This window comes from Xenopus tropicalis, chromosome 8 (genome assembly GCF_000004195.4).
Source record: "Xenopus tropicalis strain Nigerian chromosome 8, UCB_Xtro_10.0, whole genome shotgun sequence".
In the NCBI taxonomy this organism is placed as follows: domain Eukaryota; kingdom Metazoa; phylum Chordata; class Amphibia; order Anura; family Pipidae; genus Xenopus; species Xenopus tropicalis.
In genome coordinates, this window is record NC_030684.2 from 8,710,534 (window position 1) to 8,731,258 (window position 20,725).

Below are 20,725 nucleotides of genomic sequence, written 5' to 3' on the forward strand. Positions count from 1 at the left end.
ATATAATTACCCCTTATTGGGGCAGAACAGCCCTATTGGGTTTATTTCATGGTTAAATGATTCCCTTTTCTCTGTAATAATAAAACAGTACCTGTACTTGATCCCAACTAAGATATAATTACCCCTTATTGGGGCAGAACAGCCCTATTGGGTTTATTTAATGGTTAAATGATTCCCTTTTCTCTGTAATAATAAAACAGTACCTGTACTTGATCCCAACTAAGATATAATTACCCCTTATTGGGGCAGAACAGCCCTATTGGGTTTATTAATGGTTAAATGATTCCCTTTTCTCTGTAATAATAAAACAGTACCTGTACTTGATCCCAACTAAGATATAATTACCCCTTATTGGGGGCAGAACAGCCCTACTGGGGGTAACCCTCCACATAAGTCAGATGTCCAACAGTAGCCAATGGCCAACTCAATACGCCCCCGGCAACAGAGTTGTTATTGGACTGATCATATTCCGTCAACTTACCTGCTGCTTGTTCTCTTTAGAGTACGGCAGCATCGTGGAGACGTGGAACATGATCTCGTGCCCTTGGTAAACAGTGTAGACGGAATGTATTCCTGTTGTGTCATCTGCCAAGGAAATGAAACCCAGCAGGTTGGTGAGATAAGTTCAACCCGCCCCATTTATTATTAACACAGGTCAGGCGTCCGGCCTATCGTTTCATTAATACGTTGGATTTCCTTGGGGTTATCTCTCAGTGTTACACGGCTACTTCCAATATGGCAACTGTCATGGAATGACTGTGGGACTTTCTACGGTAATAGTTCTCCTTATTCATGGAAACTGGGGGAAATCCATTCTATGCTCCATGAATTAAGACTGCCCATTGTATAAAGGGACAAATAGGAAGTAGGCGGAGCCATATACTGACATTTACTGGAGATCATGGGAGTTGTAGGCAATGCAGAACCCAGGCTTTCACATAGCCACAAGCAAACTATCATTTGAACCCCAATTTGCTTACTTTTGGTGTCTAGACCTCCCCTGTAGCCGACCCAACTCTTCAACGTGATAGTGTCGCCGAGTAAATTCAGCATTTTCTGGAAACTTTCACTTCCAGCCTCTAAACAAATGAAAGGAAAGAGCATATAAAGGCACAAGGCTGCAGGCTGAGTTATACAGGGAACTCTGAGTATCACTCATGTATTATAAGGGATAATGTACCCCCTACTGTAAATGATAAGGATATTAGCAGTCACTGAGGGGTTCTGTGCCCATATAAAGGCACAAGGCTGCAGGCTGAGTTATACAGGGAACTCTGAGTATCACTCATGTATTATAAGGGATAATGTACCCCCTACTGTAAATGATAAGGATATTAGCAGTCACTGAGGGGTTCTGTGCCCCCCATATAAAGGCACAAGGCTGCAGGCTGAGTTATACAGGGAACTCTGAGTATCACTCATGTATTATAAGGGATAGTGTACCCCCTACTGTAAATGATAAGGATATTAGCAGTCACTGAGGGGTTCTGTGCCCCCCATATAAAGGCACAAGGCTGCAGGCTGAGTTATACAGGGAACTCTGAGTATCACTCATGTATTATAAGGGATAATGTACCCCCTACTGTAAATGATAAGGATATTAGCAGTCACTGAGGGGTTCTGTGCCCATATAAAGGCACATGGCTGCAGGCTGAGTTATACAGGGAACTCTGAGTATCACTCATGTATTATAAGGGATAATGTACCCCCTACTGTAAATGATAAGGATATTAGCAGTCACTGAGGGGTTCTGTGCCCATATAAAGGCACAAGGCTGCAGGCTGAGTTATACAGGGAACTCTGAGTATCACTCATGTATTATAAGGGATAATGTACCCCCTACTGTAAATGATAAGGATATTAGCAGTCACTGAGGGGTTCTGTGCCCATATAAAGGCACAAGGCTGCAGGCTGAGTTATACAGGGAACTCTGAGTATCACTCATGTATTATAAGGGATAGTGTACCCCCTACTGTAAATGATAAGGATATTAGCAGTCACTGAGGGGTTCTGTGCCCCCCATATAAAGGCACAAGGCTGCAGGCTGAGTTATACAGGGAACTCTGAGTATCACTCATGTATTATAAGGGATACTGTACCCCCTACTGTAAATGATAAGGATATTAGCAGTCACTGAGGGGTTCTGTGCCCCCCATATAAAGGTACAAGGCTGCAGGCTGAGTTATACAGGGAACTCTGAGTATCACTCATGTATTATAAGGGATAATGTACCCCCTACTGTAAATGATAAGGATATTAGCAGTCACTGAGGGGTTCTGTGCCCATATAAAGGCACAAGGCTGCAGGCTGAGTAATACAGGGAACTCTGAGTATCACTCATGTATTATAAGGGATAATGTACCCCCTACTGTAAATGATAAGGATATTAGCAGTCACTGAGGGGTTCTGTGCCCCCCATATAAAGGCACAAGGCTGCAGGCTGAGTTATACAGGGAACTCTGAGTATCACTCATGTATTATAAGGGATAATGTACCCCCTACTGTAAATGATAAGGATATTAGCAGTCACTGAGGGGTTCTGTGCCCCCCATATAAAGGCACAAGGCTGCAGGCTGAGTTATACAGGGAACTCTGAGTATCACTCATGTATTATAAGGGATAATTGTACCCCCTACTGTAAATGATAAGGATATTAGCAGTCACTGAGGGGTTCTGTGCCCATATAAAGGCACAAGGCTGCAGGCTGAGTTATACAGGGAACTCTGAGTATCACTCATGTATTATAAGGGATAATGTACCCCCTACTGTAAATGATAAGGATATTAGCAGTCACTGAGGGGTTCTGTGCCCCCCATATAAAGGCACAAGGCTGCAGGCTGAGTTATACAGGGAACTCTGAGTATCACTCATGTATTATAAGGGATAATGTACCCCCTACTGTAAATGATAAGGATATTAGCAGTCACTGAGGGGTTCTGTGCCCATATAAAGGCACAAGGCTGCAGGCTGAGTTATACAGGGAACTCTGAGTATCACTCATGTATTATAAGGGATACTGTACCCCCTACTGTAAATGATAAGGATATTAGCAGTCACTGAGGGGTTCTGTGCCCATATAAAGGCACAAGGCTGCAGGCTGAGTTATACAGGGAACTCTGAGTATCACTCATGTATTATAAGGGATAATGTACCCCCTACTGTAAATGATAAGGATATTAGCAGTCACTGAGGGGTTCTGTGCCCCCCATATAAAGGCACAAGGCTGCAGGCTGAGTTATACAGGGAACTCTGAGTATCACTCATGTATTATAAGGGATAATGTACCCCCTACTGTAAATGATAAGGATATTAGCAGTCACTGAGGGGTTCTGTGCCCATATAAAGGCACAAGGCTGCAGGCTGAGTTATACAGGGAACTCTGAGTATCACTCATGTATTATAAGGGATACTGTACCCCCTACTGTAAATGATAAGGATATTAGCAGTCACTGAGGGGTTCTGTGCCCATATAAAGGCACAAGGCTGCAGGCTGAGTTATACAGGGAACTCTGAGTATCACTCATGTATTATAAGGGATAACGTTATTAGGATATTAGAGGTTTTCTCTTGCTAAACATATCCCATAAATACTGAGCGCTGTGTCCTTTACCTGGAACTATGTCTCATTTATTAAACATTATTTGATCAACACATTTCCTGTACCTCTGTGAGTGTTAATCAGAATCTTACACCTCCCTATGTTCAGTTTTCCCCTGAAAAGCTAAGCTATTTATACAATGTAATACCTTTAGGAACACTTTCAGTAGTGTTGTTTGAAGTACAAGGAGTGTTTTTACCTTGAGATGTAAATGAGATACATATAGTTCCAGGGGTACCCAGGGCACAAATAAGCACTCACTCCAAATCCCCCCTAACTGGCCTTCAGGCTGGGCCCCCTTAGCCCATAACAAGGTTACAGATATATAGAAACATTGGGGTAACAGTCACCCTGCTATAGTTCCAGGGGTACCCAGGGCACAAATAAGCACTCACCCCAAATCCCCCCCTAACTGGCCTTCAGGCTGGGCCCCCTTAGCCCATAACAAGGTTACAGATATATAGAAACATTGGGGTAACAGTCACCCCGCTATAGTTCCAGGGGTACCCAGGGCACAAATAAGCACTCACCCCAAATCCCCCCCTAACTGGCCTTCAGGCTGGGCCCCCTTAGCCCATAACAAGGTTACAGATATATAGAAACATTGGGGTAACAGTCACTCTATAGTTCCAGGGGTGGGAATAAGTGGGTGCCAAACCTTACCATTGCTGAACATTTCATCGTCTGTAAGCTGGCCATCTTTGGCATAGAGAACTCCAAACTTAAAATTCACTGAACCCTAGAAATGCAAAAAGATCAGCTTCATTAGAATTAGAACCCTTGGATTTCCCAGTGACTTTGTGCTTACTACAGGGAAACACCCCTAGTAGCATATATTTATAGTATGACTATAAATAATAATAATAATAAAACAGTACCTGTACTTGATCCCAACTAAGATATAATTACCCCTTATTGGGGGCAGAACAGCCCTATTGGGTTTATTTCATGGTTAAATGATTCCCTTTTCTCTGTAATAATAAAACAGTACCTGTACTTGATCCCAACTAAGATATAATTACCCCTTATTGGGGCAGAACAGCCCTGTTGGGTTTATTTAATGGTTAAATGATTCCCTTTTCTCTGTAATAATAAAACAGTACCTGTACTTGATCCCAACTAAGATATAATTACCCCTTATTGGGGGCAGAACAGCCCTACTGGGTTTATTTAATGGTTAAATGATTCCCTTTTCTCTGTAATAATAAAACAGTACCTGTACTTGATCCCAACTAAGATATAATTACCCCTTATTGGGGGCAGAACAGCCCTATTGGGTTTATTTAATGGTTAAATGATTCCCTTTTCTCTGTAATAATAAAACAGTACCTGTACTTGATCCCAACTAAGATATAATTACCCCTTATTGGGGCAGAACAGCCCTATTGGGTATATTTCATGTTTTAGTGATTTTTTAGTAGACATACGGTATGAAGATCCAAAACACCCCTTATCCGGAATACCCTTGGTCCTGAGCATTCTGGATAATGGGTCGTATACCTGTACCATAAGGCAAAAGTAGATCTTCCAATTGGCAACGGGACAGCATCCTATTGACTTCTACATGACCACATTATGGATTCGGTGCCACATCACCGTCACTAATATAAAGTTCTATTAAAGTTCTCCCTTAGGAGAAAATACTAACAAATTGGCAGAACACACAAAAAAAGGCAATTACTATTTATTTACGTATCCCCATCGCTGGCTTTACAAGTTGCCTCCTACGCACCGAGCAGATGTCGAAGCAATTGCACAGAAACGGGGAATTGTAAAAAAAATATATATATAAATAAATAAATAAGGACCCGAAATTGCACATAATTGGTTGAACGTAAGAAAATCCCCTAATTGCAGTGTGGAGTGTAGGTTGGGAAGGATTGTATGGCTTTCAACATGAAGCTAAACCTGGAATTTGCTTAATGGATCTGTGAGTGGAAAATTAACAGTTTGACTTACTTCTTGTTCTTCAAGAACCAGCAGGTCCTACAGTGAGGACACAAAAACACCGGGGTTAGCGAGGCATGGAAAGAAAAAAAAGATATGGCACGTGGCAAATGAGATTTAGCACTGCCGCTTAGCAATGGCTCCTACTGAAATGGGTTCTGATGCACAAAATAAAGGACAAGTAAAGCTGCTCTCCCTCCCCAACTGGGCCAACCAGACTTGGACTCCTGCACAGGCAGAACTGTGCAATTGGGTTGGCAACTGTCATGTCCGGCCATGTCACTTGCAGTCTGGTTGGAAAGAAGGACCCAGTGTCGGACCAGAAAACCTTAGACCATAGACCCACTCTCCAAACTATATTTCCTCACCCAACCTCTTTATTCTCCCAGTCTCTTTTATTTACATGCTAGCATCTATTCCTCCATCTATTTCCCCCCTTCCTTCCATTCAGGAATAGCAAATGACCATGAAGTAGGCCAAATGGTCAAGAGCAGGAGCTCTTGGGCCAACCAGAAGTTTTCCTGGTATCCTGGTGGGCCAGTCCGATACTGGAAAGACCTGTGCGGGGGTCCTATTCTTACAATATTTAACCTTGTGGGTTCTGAAGGTGAAGATCTAAAGGGGAAATTCACCACCGAGGGAATTGTACTTATATAATAATTTGAAGTTGCCTTTCATCGAGGCAGTTAGTTAACCATTGACTGGTTGCTAAGGGTTAGAATCAGTGTCAGACTGGCCCACTAGGATACTAGGAAAATTCCCGGTAGGCCAAGGTGTCAGTGGGTCCTCCTTCTCGCCCAACCATTTGCCTTGTATGCCTATACCATGGCCATTACTCAATTCTATATGAGAAGAAACAGAAGGAATGGAGGAAAGGATAGATAATAGTATGTAAAAAGAAGGTCTAAGGTTTTCTGGTGGGCCCTTGGCACCCCAGTCCGACACTGGTTAGAATGCTGGAGTAAAGTTCTACCCTTTGGGGCCTGTAGAGATTCAAAGAAAGGCTTTGGATGGAGATAAGGATGATTTTGACAGAGAAAGAGCACAACAAACTCTCAAAATTATCTTCAAAAAGTCTCTATATAAAGTAGGGAAGACCCAGCAATAGGAGTATTATTACGCCTGTTATAATGTTTCACTCTGAGTTGCCTAAACTGTGCAGGGGTTTGTGGGAATTCAATGGCTTACCTTTTGGATCTCTGGATTGAGAATTTCCCTGGGGCTTTTTTCAAATCTGTCAAGATTCATGGCACTGAAACAAAATTGGGGACGTTGGTTAGATGGCTTTGCCATATGGGTAAACAAACGGTAGGCCCAGCCTCCATCTTGTCTTATTGTCTTCATCTTGCAACACTGTTGCCAACTTGTCCTCTGGTCTCCATCAAGACCTGCTGTCTCCATCTTGCCATTAAGTCTTAATCTTGCTGTACTGTCTCCATCTTGTCCTACTATCTCCATTTGCTCTAATGTCTCCATCTTGCCCCACTGTCTCTATCTTGCCCCACTGTCTCAATCTTGTCCTACTGTCTCCATCTTGCCCTACTGTCTCCATCTTGCCCTACTGTCTCCATCTTGCCCTACTGTCTCCATCTTGCCCTACTGTCTCCATCTCGTCCTACTGTCTCCATCTTGTCCTACTGTCTCCATCTTGCCCTACTGTCTCTATCTTGTCCTACTGTCTCCATCTTGCCCTACTGTCTCCATCTTGCCCTACTGTCTCCATCTTGCCCTACTGCCTCCATCTTGCCCTACTGTCTCCATCTTGTCCTACTATCTCCATGTGCTCTAATGTCTCCATCTTGCCCCACTGTCTCTATCTTGCCCCACTGTCTCCATCTTGTCCTACTGTCTCCATCTTGCCCTACTGTCTCCATCTTGCCCTACTGTCTCCATCTCGTCCTACTGTCTCCATCTTGTCCTACTGTCTCCATCTTGCCCTACTGTCTCTATCTTGTCCTACTGTCTCCATCTTGCCCTACTGTCTCCATCTTGCCCTACTGCCTCCATCTTGCCCTACTGCCTCCATCTTGCCCTACTGTCTCCATCTTGTCCTACTATCTCCATGTGCTCTAATGTCTCCATCTTGCCCCACTGTCTCTATCTTGCCCCACTGTCTCCATCTTGTCCTACTGTCTCCATCTCGCCCTACTGTCTCCATCTCGCCCTACTGTCTCCATCTCGTCCTACTGTCTCCATCTTGTCCTACTGTCTCCATCTTGCCCTACTGTCTCTATCTTGTCCTACTGTCTCCATCTTGTCCTACTGTCTCCATCTTGTCCTACTGTCTCCATCTTGCCCTACTGTCTCCATCTTGCCCTACTGTCTCCATCTTGCCCTACTGCCTCCATCTTGCCCTACTGTCTCCATCTTGTCCTACTATCTCCATGTGCTCCAATGTCTCCATCTTGCCCCACTGTCTCTATCTTGCCCCACTGTCTCCATCTTGTCCTACTGTCTCCATCTTGCCCTACTGTCTCAATCTTGCCCTACTGTCTCCATCTTGCCCTACTGTCTCCATCTTGCCCTACTGTCTCCATCTTGTCCTACTATCTCCATGTGCTCTAATGTCTCCATCTTGCCCCACTGTCTCTATCTTGCCCCACTGTCTCCATCTTGTCCTACTGTCTCCATCTTGCCTACTGTCTCCATCTTGCCCTACTGTCTCCATCTTGCCCTACTGTCTCCATCTTGCCCTACTGTCTCCATCTTGCCCCACTGTCTCCATCTTGTCCTACTGTCTCCATCTTGCCTACTGTCTCCATCTTGCCCTACTGTCTCCATCTTGCCCTACTGTCTCCATCTTGCCCTACTGTCTCCATCTTGTCCTACTGTCCCCATCTTGCCCTACTGTCTCCATCTTGCCCTACTGTCTCCATCTTGCCCTACTGTCTCCATCTTGCCCTACTGTCTCCATCTTGTCCTACTATCTCCATCTTGCCCTACTGTCTCCATCTTGCCCTACTGTCTCCATCTTGCCCTACTGTTCCATCTTCCCCACTCTCTCTCAACTTACTACTTCTACTATACCTGTTATCCCCTTCTATACCTACAATGATTGCTTTGCAGTGACCCATCGACAGTATGTGGGGCCCGGGGCACTGGACTGTATTTGCGCCTCTCTAAACACAGTTCTGATATACACAACACCAATGTACTTGCCTTAATATAGATTTCACTGATAATGTTTTTGTGGGGCAGTACGGAAGGCAAATTTTCTGTGTACCCTGAAAGACACAAGAAGAATAATCCAGTTCATTCTACATTAATATATGGTTTATATATAGTATTGCTTACCTAGTGCTCAGACCATGTTGGAGTTGCCATATTACATTGCCGAATGGTGCAAATGCAGAGCATTTTATATTTCAGTGTTACTGCACCTTTAAAGCACTTGGGAATATAAATCACTGTATTGTAATTAAATATCCTGAGACTCTAAGACCCATTTCAATCTTTTACTGACTGATTCTGCCATTAATATCTTTCGGCCAGAAGCTTCTTCATCCCATTGACCTTTTATGTTCAGCCTTTACTCGCTGAGAAGCTAGCCAAGAGGCACTGCGCTGTTATTACCACTGGCAGGAATTGCTTTCCTTACCCTTTAACTCCTATGCAAAATGCCAAGTACATGGGGGTTACTGCTAGGCAGAACATTAATTGAAGTTGCAGAGCTGAATTATTTACTTACTGTTTTCCTCCATAAGATTGCTCTGTATTGCGGAACCCGCTGATTGTTTTGGTCAGAAAGTACCACGGAGAGAAAAAATGGGTTCTTTTCTGCATCCGTTCCAACATAGTTCTGATGTACTGCAAAAAAAAATATATATATATATCAGGATCATATGTATATATTTAGATACATAAGCTATCATATGTAAAAATATGTATGGTATCGTATAGTAGGTATACTGGTGAAGGGACTGGGGCTGTGGGATAGCAGGTATAGTAGGGAGAGATGGTGTCTATAGTAGCAGTGGGGGGATAATAGCCTCTGGGAAGGGACTGGGGCTGTGGGATAGCAGGTATAGTAGGGAGAGATGGTGCCTATAGTAACAGTGGGGGGATAATAGCCTCTGGGAAGGGACTGGGGCTGTGGGATAGCAGGTATAGTAGGGAGAGATGGTGCCTATAGTAGCAGTGGGATAATAGCCTCTGGGAAGGGACTGGGGCTGTGGGATAGCAGGTATAGTAGGGAGAGATGGTGCCTATAGTAGCAGTGGGGGGATAATAGCCTCTGGGAAGGGACTGGGGCTGTGGGATAGCAGGTATAGTAGGGAGAGATGGTGCCTATAGTAGCAGTGGGGGGATAATAGCCTCTGGGAAGGGACTGGGGCTGTGGGATAGCAGGTATAGTAGGGAGAGATGGTGCCTATAGTAGCAGTGGGGGGATAATAGCCTCTGGGAAGGGACTGGGGCTGTGGGATAGCAGGTATAGTAGGGAGAGATGGTGTCTATAGTAGCAGTGGGGGATAATAGCCTCTGGGAAGGGACTGGGGCTGTGGGATAGCAGGTATAGTAGGGAGAGATGGTGCCTATAGTAGCAGTGGGGGGGATAATAGCCTCTGGGAAGGGACTGGGGCTGTGGGATAGCAGGTATAGTAGGGAGAGATGGTGCCTATAGTAGCAGTGGGGGGATAATAGCCTCTGGGAAGGGACTGGGGCTGTGGGATAGCAGGTATAGTAGGGAGAGATGGTGCCTATAGTAGCAGTGGGGGGATAATAGCCTCTGGGAAGGGACTGGGGCTGAGGGATAGCAGGTATAGTAGGGAGAGATGGCGCCTATAGTAGCAGTGGGGGGATAATAGCCTCTGGGAAGGGACTGGGGCTGTGGGATAGCAGGTATAGTAGGGAGAGATGGTGCCTATAGTAGCAGTGGGGGGATAATAGCCTCTGGGAAGAGACTGGGGCTGTGGGATAGCAGGTATAGTAGGGAGAGATGGTGCCTATAGTAGCAGTGGGGGATAATAGCCTCTGGGAAGGGACTGGGGCTGTGGGATAGCAGGTATAGTAGGGAGAGATGGTGCCTATAGTAGCAGTGGGGATAATAGCCTCTGGGAAGGGACTGGGGCTGTGGGATAGCTGGTATAGTAGGGAGGGATGGGGCCTATAGTAGCAGTGGGGGGATAATAGCCTCTGGGAAGGGACTGGGGCTGTGGGATAGCAGGTATAGTAGGGAGAGATGGTGCCTATAGTAGCAGTGGGATAATAGCCTCTGGGAAGGGACTGGGGCTGTGGGATAGCAGGTATAGTAGGGAGAGATGGTGCCTATAGTAGCAGTGGGGGGATAATAGCCTCTGGGAAGGGACTGGGGCTGTGGGATAGCAGGTATAGTAGGGAGAGATGGTGCCTATAGTAGCAGTGGGGGGATAATAGCCTCTGGGAAGGGACTGGGGCTGTGGGATAGCAGGTATAGTAGGGAGAGATGGTGCCTATAGTAGCAGTGGGATAATAGCCTCTGGGAAGGGACTGGGGCTGTGGGATAGCAGGTATAGTAGGGAGAGATGGTGCCTATAGTAGCAGTGGGGGATAATAGCCTCTGGGAAGGGGACTGGGGCTGTGGGATAGCAGGTATAGTAGGGAGAGATGGTGCCTATAGTAACAGTGTGGGGATAATAGCCTCTGGGAAGGGACTGGGGCTGTGGGATAGCAGGTATAGTAGGGAGAGATGGTGCCTATAGTAGCAGTGGGGGGATAATAGCCTCTGGGAAGGGACTGGGGCTGTGGGATAGCAGGTATAGTAGGGAGAGATGGTGCCTATAGTAGCAGTGGGGGGATAATAGCCTCTGGGAAGGGACTGGGGCTGTGGGATAGCAGGTATAGTAGGGAGAGATGGTGCCTATAGTAGCAGTGGGGGATAATAGCCTCTGGGAAGGGACTGGGGCTGTGGGATAGCAGGTATAGTAGGGAGAGATGGTGCCTATAGTAGCAGTGGGGGATAATAGCCTCTGGGAAGGGACTGGGGCTGTGGGATAGCAGGTATAGTAGGGAGAGATGGTGCCTATAGTAGCAGTGGGGGGATAATAGCCTCTGGGAAGGGACTGGGGCTGTGGGATAGCAGGTATAGTAGGGAGAGATGGTGCCTATAGTAGCAGTGGGGGGATAATAGCCTCTGGGAAGGGACTGGGGCTGTGGGATAGCAGGTTATAGTAGGGAGAGATGGTGCCTATAGTAGCAGTGGGGGGATAATAGCCTCTGGGAAGGGACTGGGGCTGTGGGATAGCAGGTATAGTAGGGAGAGATGGTGCCTATAGTAGCAGTGGGGGGATAATAGCCTCTGGGAAGGGACTGGGGTTGTGGGATAGCAGGTATAGTAGGGAGAGATGGTGCCTATAGTAGCAGTGGGGGGATAATAGCCTCTGGGAAGGGACTGGGGCTGTGGGATAGCAGGTATAGTAGGGAGAGATGGTGCCTATAGTAGCAGTGGGGGGATAATAGCCTCTGGGAAGGGACTGGGGTTGTGGGATAGCAGGTATAGTAGGGAGAGATGGTGCCTAGTAACTGCCCCCTTAAGAAGAACACAAAAAGAGCATGTGAGTAGAAGGATGAGAAGCTGCGGGAGAGTGTGTGCGTGGGTTGGGTTTAATAAGGAATAATGAAATCTCCCGCTGGATGTTGTCGTGTGTTTGGGGTCTGTATAAACATATAATCACCTTTTCCTAGAAAATATTTGAAGTACCATCTGGTGTGATACTCTGGGTTTTCCAAATGAACATCTGTTCTTCTCCAAGTACCTGGCGTATAGTCCGTACTCTGGGAAAGGACAAACAGCGGGGTTATCGTCAAGCAAATAGCCCCACATAGCAACAGTAACTGTGCAAACTGACGGTGTCATCGCCTAGCAACAGCACCACTGCATGGCAACAGCCCTATCATTAGGTAACAGCATTATCACAAACTGCATGGCAACAGTAGCACTGCAAGGCAACAGTAGCACTGCAAGGCAACAGCGCCACCATATAAAGTGAAGGCAACTATGAGAACTGCAGCCTGTTCCCTACATGGGAATTCTAGGGGGGGGGGGTGGATGCTGCATTGTAGGTAAAAAAACATGGCGATTTGCACCTTGAGCTTTATTTATAATTTAGACTTTATTAGTTCTTATTTGTATATCTAAGAGATTAATCTCACAGTTAGCTTGAAAATAACCCCCCCAGTATATTTACCCTTTAATAGGACTATAAAGACGAAACAAGATTCTTGAAAGTAAAAGAACCTACAATTTATGCCCTATTTGTGCTGTAATCTTGGCCTCATTGGGTATATATAAAGGTGTACAAAGGGCATCAAAGGAAGACTAGTGGGGCCCCTTCCTCTGTCCACAATATGGGAGATGACAAGGAAAGATGTCCTGTCACCATTATTCCTTACTATCTCCCATACTTCCTACTCACCATTTGTCCTTCTGTCACCATCTCTCCTTGCTATCTCCCATACTTCCTACCCACCATTTGTCCTTCTGTCACCATCTCTCCTTGCTATCTCCCATACTTCCTACCCACCATTTGTCCTTCTGTCACCATCTCTCCTTGCTATCTCCCATACTTCCTACCCACCATTTGTCCTTCTGTCACCATCTCTCCTTGCTATCTCCCATACTTCCTACCCACCATTTGTCCTTCTGTCACCATCTCTCCTTGCTATCTCCCATACTTCCTACCCACCATTTGTCCTTCTGTCACCATCTCTCCTTGCTATCTCCCATACTTCCTACTCACCATTTGTTCTTCTGTCACCATCTCTCCTTGCTATCTCCCATACTTCCTACTCACCATTTGTTCTTCTGTCACCATCTCTCCTTGCTATCTCCCATACTTCCTACCCACCATTTGTCCTTCTGTCACCATCTCTCCTTGCTATCTCCCATACTTCCTACTCACCATTTGTTCTTCTGTCACCATCTCTCCTTGCTATCTCCCATACTTCCTACCCACCATTTGTTCTTCTGTCACCATCTCTCTTTTCTATCTCCCATACTTCCTACCCACCATTTGTTCTTCTGTCACCATCTCTCCTTGCTATCTCCTATACTTCCTACTCAACATTTGTCCATCTGTCACCATCTCTCCTTGCTATCTCCCATACTTCCTACCCGCCATTTGTCCTTCTGTCACCATCTCTCCTTGCTATCTCCCATACTTCCTACTTGCCATTTGTCCTTCTGTCACCATCTCTCCTTGCTATCTCCCCTACTTCCTACCCGCCATTTGTCCTTCTGTCACCATCTCTCCTTGCTGTCTCCCATACTTCCTACCCGACATTTGTCCTTCTGTCACCATCTCTCCTTGCTATCTCCCATACTTCCTACTCACCATTTGTCCTTCTGTCACCATCTCTCCTTGCTATTTCCCATACTTTCTATTCTCATTTCTCCTTCTGTCACCATCTCTCCTTGCTATCTCCCATACTTCCTACTCGCCATTTGTCCTTCTGTCACCATCTCTCCTTGCTATCTCCCATACTTCCTACCCACCATTTGTCCTTCTGTCACCATCTCTCCTTGCTGTCTCCCATACTTCCTACCCGCCATTTGTCCTTCTGTCACCATCTCTCCTTGCTATCTCCCATACTTCCTACTCGCCATTTGTCCTTCTGTCACCATCTCTCCTTGCTATCTCCTATACTTCCTACCCGCCATTTGTCCTTCTGTCACCATCTCTCCTTGCTGTCTCCCATACTTCCTACCCGCCATTTGTCCTTCTGTCGCCATCTGTCCTTGCTATCTCCCATACTTCCTACTCACCATTTGTCCTTCTGTCACCATCTCTCCTTGCTATCTCCCATACTTCCTACTTGCCATTTGTCCTTCTGTCACCATCTCTCCTTGCTATCTCCCCTACTTCCTACCCGCCATTTGTCCTTCTGTCACCATCTCTCCTTGCTGTCTCCCATACTTCCTACCCGACATTTGTCCTTCTGTCACCATCTCTCCTTGCTATCTCCCATACTTCCTACTCACCATTTGTCCTTCTGTCACCATCTCTCCTTGCTATCTCCCATACTTCCTACTCACCATTTGTTCTTCTGTCACCATCTCTCCTTGCTATCTCCCATACTTCCTACCCACCATTTGTTCTTCTGTCGCCATCTCTCTTTTCTATCTCCCATACTTCCTACCCACCATTTGTTCTTCTGTCACCATCTCTCCTTGCTATCTCCTATACTTCCTACTCAACATTTGTCCATCTGTCACCATCTCTCCTTGCTATCTCCCATACTTCCTACCCGCCATTTGTCCTTCTGTCACCATCTCTCCTTGCTATCTCCCATACTTCCTACCCGCCATTTGTCCTTCTGTCACCATCTCTCCTTGCTATCTCCCATACTTCCTACTTGCCATTTGTCCTTCTGTCACCATCTCTCCTTGCTATCTCCCCTACTTCCTACCCGCCATTTGTCCTTCTGTCACCATCTCTCCTTGCTGTCTCCCATACTTCCTACCCGACATTTGTCCTTCTGTCACCATCTCTCCTTGCTATCTCCCATACTTCCTACTCACCATTTGTCCTTCTGTCACCATCTCTCCTTGCTATTTCCCATACTTTCTATTCTCATTTCTCCTTCTGTCACCATCTCTCCTTGCTATCTCCCATACTTCCTACTCGCCATTTGTCCTTCTGTCACCATCTCTCCTTGCTATCTCCCATACTTCCTACCCACCATTTGTCCTTCTGTCACCATCTCTCCTTGCTGTCTCCCATACTTCCTACCCGCCATTTGTCCTTCTGTCACCATCTCTCCTTGCTGTCTCCCATACTTCCTACCCACCATTTGTCCTTCTGTCACCATCTCTCCTTGCTATCTCCCATACTTCCTACTCGCCATTTGTCCTTCTGTCACCATCTCTCCTTGCTATCTCCTATACTTCCTACTCACCATTTGTCCTTCTCTCACCATCTCTCCTTGCTATCTCCCATACTTCCTACCCGCCATTTGTCCTTCTGTCACCATCTGTCCTTGCTATCTCCCATACTTCCTACTCACCATTTGTCCTTCTCTCACCATCTCTCCTTGCTATCTCCCATACTTACTATTCTCATTTCTCCTTCTGTCACCATCTGTCCTTGCTATCTCCCATACTTCCTACCCACCATTTGTCCTTCTGTCACCATCTCTCCTTGCTATCTCCCATACTTTCTACTCACCATTTGTCCTTCTGTCACCATCTCTCCTTGCTATCTCCCATACTTCCTACCCACCATTTGTCCTTCTGTCACCATCTCTCCTTGCTGTCTCCCATACTTCCTACCCGCCATTTGTCCTTCTGTCACCATCTCTCCTTGCTGTCTCCCATACTTCCTACCCACCATTTGTCCTTCTGTCACCATCTCTCCTTGCTATCTCCCATACTTCCTACTCGCCATTTGTCCTTCTGTCACCATCTCTCCTTGCTATCTCCTATACTTCCTACCCGCCATTTGTCCTTCTGTCACCATCTCTCCTTGCTATCTCCCATACTTCCTACTTGCCATTTGTCCTTCTGTCACCATCTCTCCTTGCTATCTCCCCTACTTCCTACCCGCCATTTGTCCTTCTGTCACCATCTCTCCTTGCTGTCTCCCATACTTCCTACCCAACATTTGTCCTTCTGTCACCATCTCTCCTTGCTATCTCCCATACTTCCTACTCACCATTTGTCCTTCTGTCACCATCTCTCCTTGCTATTTCCCATACTTTCTATTCTCATTTCTCCTTCTGTCACCATCTCTCCTTGCTATCTCCCATACTTCCTACTCGCCATTTGTCCTTCTGTCACCATCTCTCCTTGCTATCTCCCATACTTCCTACCCACCATTTGTCCTTCTGTCACCATCTCTCCTTGCTGTCTCCCATACTTCCTACCCGCCATTTGTCCTTCTGTCACCATCTCTCCTTGCTGTCTCCCATACTTCCTACTCACCATTTGTCCTTCTGTCACCATCTCTCCTTGCTATCTCCCATACTTCCTACCCGCCATTTGTCCTTCTGTCACCATCTCTCCTTGCTGTCTCCCATACTTCCTACCCACCATTTGTCCTTCTGTCACCATCTCTCCTTGCTATCTCCCATACTTCCTACTCGCCATTTGTCCTTCTGTCACCATCTCTCCTTGCTATCTCCTATACTTCCTACCCGCCATTTGTCCTTCTGTCACCATCTCTCCTTGCTGTCTCCCATACTTCCTACCCGCCATTTGTCCTTCTGTCACCATCTGTCCTTGCTATCTCCCATACTTCCTACTCACCATTTGTCCTTCTGTCACCATCTCTCCTTGCTATCTCCCATACTTACTATTCTCATTTCTCCTTCTGTCACCATCTGTCCTTGCTATCTCCCATACTTCCTACCCACCATTTGTCCTTCTGTCACCATCTCTCCTTGCTATCTCCCATACTTTCTACTCACCATTTGTCCTTCTGTCACCATCTCTCCTTGCTATCTCCCATACTTCCTACCCACCATTTGTCCTTCTGTCACCATCTCTCCTTGCTATCTCCCATACTTCCTACCCACCATTTGTCCTTCTGTCACCATCTCTCCTTGCTATCTCCTGTAATTTCTACTCACCATTTGTCCTTCTGTCACCATCTCTCCTTGCTATCTCCCATACTTCCTACCCACCATTTGTCCTTCTGTCACCATCTCTCCTTGCTATCTCCCATACTTTCTATTCTCATTTCTCCTTCTGTCACCATCTTTCCTTTCTATCTTTCATACTTCCTACTCGCCATTTGTCCTTCTGTCACCATCTCTCCTTGCTATCTCCCACACTTCCTACCCACCATTTGTCCTTCTTTTGCCATGTTCTCTTGCTATCTACCATATTTCCTACTCGCCATTCATCCTTGAGTCACATCTTTCCTTGCTGTCTCCCATACTTCCTACCTCCCATTTGTCCTTCTGTCACCATCTCTCCTTGCTATCTCCCATACTTCCTACCTGTCATTTGTTCTTCTGTCACCATCTCTCCTTGCTATCTCCCATACTTTCTACTCACCATTTGTTCTTCTGTCACCATCTCTCCTTGCTATCTCCTGTACATTCTACTCACCATTTGTCCTTCTGTCACCATCTCTCTTTGCTATCTCCCATACTTCCTACCCGTCATTTGTTCTTCTGTCACCATCTCTCCTTGCTATCTCCCATACTTTCTACTCACCATTTGTCCTTATGTCACCATCTCTCCTTGCTATCTCCTGTACTTTGTACTCACCATTTGTCCTTCTGTCACCATCTCTCCTTGCTATCTCCTCTACTTTCTATTCCCATTTGTCCTTCTGTCACCATCTCTCCTTGCTATCTCCCATACTTCCTACCCGCCCTTTGTCCTTCTGTCACCATCTCTCCTTGCTATCTCCCATACTTCCTACCCGTCATTTGTTCTTCTGTCACCATCTCTCCTTGCTATCTCCCATACTTTCTACTCACCATTTGTCCTTCTGTCACCATCTCTCCTTGCTATCTCCCATACTTCCTACTCACCATTTGTCCTTCTGTCACCATCTCTCCTTGCTATCTCCCATACTTCCAACCCGTCATTTGTTCTTCTGTCACCATCTCTCCTTGCTATCTCCCATACTTCCTACCCACCATTTGTCCTTCTGTCACCATCTCTCCTTGCTATCTCCCATACTTCCTACCCACCATTTGTCCTTCTGTCACCATCTCTCCTTGCTATCTCCCATACTTCCTACCCACCATTTGTCCTTCTGTCACCATCTCTCCTTGCTATCTCCCATACTTCCTACTCACCATTTGTCCTTCTGTCACCATCTCTCCTTGCTATCTCCCATACTTCCTACCCACCATTTGTCCTTCTGTCACCATCTCTCCTTGCTATCTCCCATACTTCCAACCCGTCATTTGTTCTTCTGTCACCATCTCTCCTTGCTATCTCCCATACTTTCTACTCACCATTTGTCCTTCTGTCACCATCTCTCCTTGCTATCTCCCATACATTCTACTCACCATTTGTCCTTCTGTCACCATCTCTCCTTGCTATCTCCCATACTTCCTACCCGTCATTTGTTCTTCTGTCACCATCTCTCCTTGCTATCTCCCATACTTTCTACTCACCATTTGTCCTTCTGTCACCATCTCTCCTTGCTATCTCCTGTACTTCCTACCCACCATTTGTCCTTCTTTTGCCATGTTCTCTTTCTATCTACCATATTTCCTACTCGCCATTCATCATTGAGTCACATCTCTCCTTGCTATCTCCCATACTTCCTACCTCCCATTTGTCCTTCTGTCACCATCTCTCCTTGCTATCTCCCTTACTTCCTACCAGCTATTTGTCCTTCACTCTTTCCCTGCTATTTGTCTCCCATCCTTCCTACCTCCAGTCTATTCACCCATCTCCATGTTTCCTTGCTGTCTCCCATACTGCCTACTTGCCATTCTCTCTCTGTTACCATCGTTCTTGTTATCTCCCATACTTCCTATCTTAGCACTGCTGCCCTGCATGGTACCACCATAAACGCCCTACTATTTACATTAAAGAATTATAATGAAGAGAGAAAACGACATTGCTTTAGGAATTTCTACGGGAAAGTGTCCCCCCCCCCTTACAAACACTGAGCGCCCAACCGCGCATTACTGCAGCAACTGTCATGTCCAAAATGCCAAAAAAAATCAAGAAACCCAGCAAAGTGCTGGTGAAACATCCATTGTGTGATGCAGGGAGACTGCTCGCTGGAGAAGTGATTTATCTGCCTGACACCCCTGACCTTCTCCCCGCTGTAAAGTAATGCTTGTTTCATATTCATAGCCCCAGCCTGGCGCTTCTATTGCTGCATTAAGGAACTCATCAGCCATTCAGGGGGATTTAATGCTGCCGGCTCTGTTGGTATATACTGAGTGCAGCAGCTGGGGGGCGGGGGGGGGCAGGATGCTCTTAGGATATTGCCTAGTACCGTGCTGTAGGTTCCTTTAAAGGGCCAGTAACAACAATCCACCAAAGGGGTTTGTATGCATTTATATATAATGCAAAGTTACCCAGCACGGGTATAAACGGGTATATTTCCTATAAAATCCTACTATGGCCTATGTAAATAGGCTACTGCATAGCCACGGGGGCGGCCATTAGAGTCAAAATAGGGCTCGCAAGGTTACATGACAAATAATAGATACATTGTATCAATGGCAGCCATATTTAACCCCCTTTTTTTTACTGTATGGTGATGTGAGTCTTTATGGTGATACCCAGTCGCAATCTTTTAGCATCAACAGAGACTCGGCCCCTTAAAACCCTACCGACGGCTTAAGCCAAGGGGCTTAATTAAACATTTGCTGCTCACTGCAGGATTTCCCATGGTGCACCAGGCCCTGGCTCTGTCGTGTTTTAATCCTCCTTGTCCCACGTTAAACCTCTGTAAGTGAAATGGTGTATGGCCGAGATGGGAGGGCAGGGATATCAGGGGAAATACCCATAAAATATAATGTTATTTGTATATTATACATTATTATAATACAGGGCAGCCATGAATAACCTTGCAAAATATATTTTTATACATGTGAAAACCGTAAAAATCATTATAATTACTGTAATATCCTCATTACATTATCCCAGCCTGCAGCCTTGTGCCTTTATATGGGCACAGAACCCCTCAGTGACTGCTAATATCCTTATCATTTACAGTAGGGGGTACATTATCCCTTATAATACATGAGTGATACTCAGAGTTCCCTGTATAACTCAGCCTGCAGCCTTGTGCCTTTATATGGGCACAGAACCCCTCAGTGACTGCTAATATCCTTATCATTTACAGTAGGGGGTACATTATCCCTTATAATACATGAGTGATACTCAGAGTTCCCTGTATAACTCAGCCTGCAGCCTTGTGCCTTTATATGGGGGGCACAGAACCCCTCAGTGACTGCTAATATCCTTATCATTTACAGTAGGGGGTACATTATCCCTTATAATACATGAGTGATACTCAGAGTTCCCTGTATAACTCAGCCTGCAGCCTTGTGCCTTTATATGGGCACAGAACCCCTCAGTGACTGCTAATATCCTTATCATTTACAGTAGGGGGTACATTATCCCTTATAATACATGAGTGATACTCAGAGTTCCCTGTATAACTCAGCCTGCAGCCTTGTGCCTTTATATGGGCACAGAACCCCTCAGTGACTGCTAATATCCTTATCATTTACAGTAGGGGGTACATTATCCCTTATAATACATGAGTGATACTC

At 45.8% G+C, this 20,725-nt stretch overlaps 1 protein-coding gene across 4 annotated transcripts in view; it reads right to left on the bottom strand.

Moving 5' to 3' along the window:
• garnl3 (GTPase activating Rap/RanGAP domain-like 3) overlaps positions 1-20,725 on the bottom strand; it is a 139,285-nt gene that overhangs the window by 28,575 nt on the left and 89,985 nt on the right. For all 4 annotated transcript variants that reach the window (XM_031891238.1, XM_031891237.1, XM_031891236.1 and 1 more), the window contains 8 exons: positions 12,196-12,295; positions 9,234-9,352; positions 8,705-8,769; positions 6,734-6,797; positions 5,558-5,584; positions 4,262-4,337; positions 981-1,079; positions 482-585 (listed from right to left, as the gene is read on the bottom strand). In XM_031891238.1, the coding sequence (XP_031747098.1) occupies positions 482-585; positions 981-1,079; positions 4,262-4,337; positions 5,558-5,584; positions 6,734-6,797; positions 8,705-8,769; positions 9,234-9,352; positions 12,196-12,295 (654 nt within the window). The remainder of the gene's footprint in view (positions 1-481; positions 586-980; positions 1,080-4,261; positions 4,338-5,557; positions 5,585-6,733; positions 6,798-8,704; positions 8,770-9,233; positions 9,353-12,195; positions 12,296-20,725) is intronic.